The following is a 2,500-nucleotide window of genomic DNA, read 5'->3' on the forward strand; positions in this document are numbered from 1 at the left end:
TTTCAGAGCTCTGAGGTGTGAAAATGTCGCCCAGACGAGATGATGTGTGCTGGGCGCTCCCGTTCCCCTGGAGATGCTGGCGGTTAAAACAACCAAACACATGCTTTGTCAGAGGATCATGACATCAGATAAGGGGGTGGAGCTTCACCGCTCAGGCAGCATGGCGGCTGTGGCGCTCTACATGGCGTTGGTTTGTAATTAGATCAGGCTAAAGGAAACCTGCTGCGTGAGCCCAAACGTCCAGCTGCTGTGAGAGTCATTTTGTTTATTCTTTGGGACAGAAAACACTGACACAACTCAAGCATGCTAGCTGGTTTAGCATTGTTTAGCATGGACGTAGCTCAAAGGAAACTGATGCAACAGGCCAAAAATATTTTTTTGTGATTTATTTATTTATTTATTTCCTTTTTTCCTTATTTATATATTTATTTATTTATTTTTATTTCCTTATTCATTTATTCATTTTTTTATTTATCGATCTATTTATTTATTTATTTTTTATTTGTTTCCTTATTTATGTATTTATATATTTATTTATTTTTGTTTATTTATTTGTTTGTTTGATTCAATCTAAAGGAAAAATGCAAATCTCACATTTCTGCACTTATGCCAGGCTCCATCTGCAGTGTGCACGGCCAGATGCTAGGATATGTTAGCTTAAATAAACAAACAAACAAACGATGATAACAATAACAATTAAAAAAACAAAGAAAGAAAGAAAAAAGACAGACAGAAGAAAATGCTAAGGGAGAAAAAGACAAAAACAAAAATGAAAATATTTTTATTTCTATTTTCACTTATAGCTCCAGTGAAATGCTTTTGAAGTGTGAAACTTTATCCATGATTATCACATTTTGTATTTCTATCTAATTTATGAATTTGTCATATTAAAAAATCTGAAAACAATTTTTGTTGAGTTTTCTCTCTGATCAACTCAAGCTGTAGTTAAAATCAGTCAAAATGTTATAACTGTCCTGTTTAACTTTTCTTTGTTCCTTTAAATTTGATGGATGACTTTGTGTTTACCGTGTGTAACATTACATCACTTCATAACAAACTCAAATTAAAAGATTTGAACTGTGATGATTTAACCAATGAGCACATTAAAAACACACATGTTAAAAACAGTGGGTGTGAAGCCTCTGTTATGGAATAAGCCAAAGTTTTTAAGACTTTTATTTTGAAAAATGTGCGTCCATGCCAAACCTTGCCTGGTGTGATCAGAGGTGGTTTTTATTTTGAAGAATTAGTTTAGTCTGAAACTTTTTCCTGTCAGTTGGAGAAACTCTGACTGACATAATGTCTGAGCAGATTTTTCAGAGTAAAAGCCTGAGCGAGTGATGGAGCTGCTGTTTTTCTCTCAATGTCTCTGAATGTGTGTGTGTGTGTGTGTGTGTGTGTGTGTGTGTGTGTGTGTGTGTGTGTGTGTGTGTGTGTGTGTGTGTGTGTGTGTGTGTGTGTGTGTGCGCGCAGAGCTGCTGATTTGCCGTCTGATGTTACTGATACTGTTGAACTGCTCTTGGCTGCGGCGCTGTATAAATGATTGATGCTGCTGTTGGAGCTGTTTGAACTCTATCAGACCATCTCTAAATCATGCTGGGACGTATCGTGGCGTTTATCCGCCCTGTTATCCCGCCGTTAGCCTCACATACATATGTAATGGTGTGGTGCTTACTTCAGCGGCGTGCGTGATGACGATGCCGTCCTCCTCCTCTCTGTCTGTGGTTCCTGATTCTGTGTCACAGTCATTAATCTCCCCCCGTCTCTGTGTCTCTGTCCCCTCCAGCTCTCGTCCGGGCCGTCCTCCGAAGCGCTGTTCTGGTGCAGGGATCCAGGAAAGCCCCAGGCTGCTGCACCCGGGCCTCCCCGGCCTGCTGTCCCCCAACCTGCTGTCACACACGGGTACCACTTTCTCTTCTTCATCTCCTTCCTCCTCTTCCTCCTCTTCCTCCTCTTCCTCTCTGCGCTCAGATTCTGCACAGACACGTTGGGTTTGTTTAACTGGGTCAGCGCCGCCACAAATGGGTCGCTGTGCCTTTCTGGAAACACGACTCTGTAAAATGTTCACTCTTCATGTTTGGAGAGTCGAACAATGGAAACCCAGATTATACACATGTACACCGACTCTCCAGCTGGATTATTCTAAACTACTCTGCTCTTCTTTTTTCTTTATTTAAGTTTTATTTATTTCACACGTTTACGTCTTTTTTTAGTCCTACTTTTTTATTTTCCATTATTCTGTATTTATTGTGCACAAAGACACATCATCACTGGATTCTTCCTCTTTTTTTAGAAGCTTTTGTTAATTTCTGGGTCATGAAATTCCTTTCTTTCATAAACCGTATTTTGTAGTACCTGATTTGGCCACTAGGAGGATTTGTCATCCTTACCTTCCTCCTTTAGGGACATGTCTTACAGATTAAAAAAAAATCATCATGAAGGGTTAAAATCAGTTGTTTTCCTGGCGTGCCTTTGATGACGCTGCTCATTCCTTAAACTG

General features: G+C 39.7%; 1 protein-coding gene across 1 annotated transcript in view; it reads left to right on the plus strand.

The window, feature by feature from the left end:
* The window catches only part of LOC141811284 (dachshund homolog 2-like), an 85,975-nt gene that overhangs the window by 47,494 nt on the left and 35,981 nt on the right, over window positions 1-2,500 (plus strand). The window contains exon 2 of the mRNA XM_074699285.1: window positions 1,787-1,902. Within this exon, the coding sequence (XP_074555386.1) occupies window positions 1,787-1,902 (116 nt within the window). The remainder of the gene's footprint in view (window positions 1-1,786; window positions 1,903-2,500) is intronic.

The sequence above is a fragment of the Halichoeres trimaculatus genome, unplaced genomic scaffold (genome assembly GCF_033239565.1).
Source record: "Halichoeres trimaculatus isolate MK-OKI-2021-1 unplaced genomic scaffold, fHalTri1.1 fHalTri1_scaffold_22, whole genome shotgun sequence".
Lineage (NCBI taxonomy): Eukaryota > Metazoa > Chordata > Actinopteri > Labriformes > Labridae > Halichoeres > Halichoeres trimaculatus.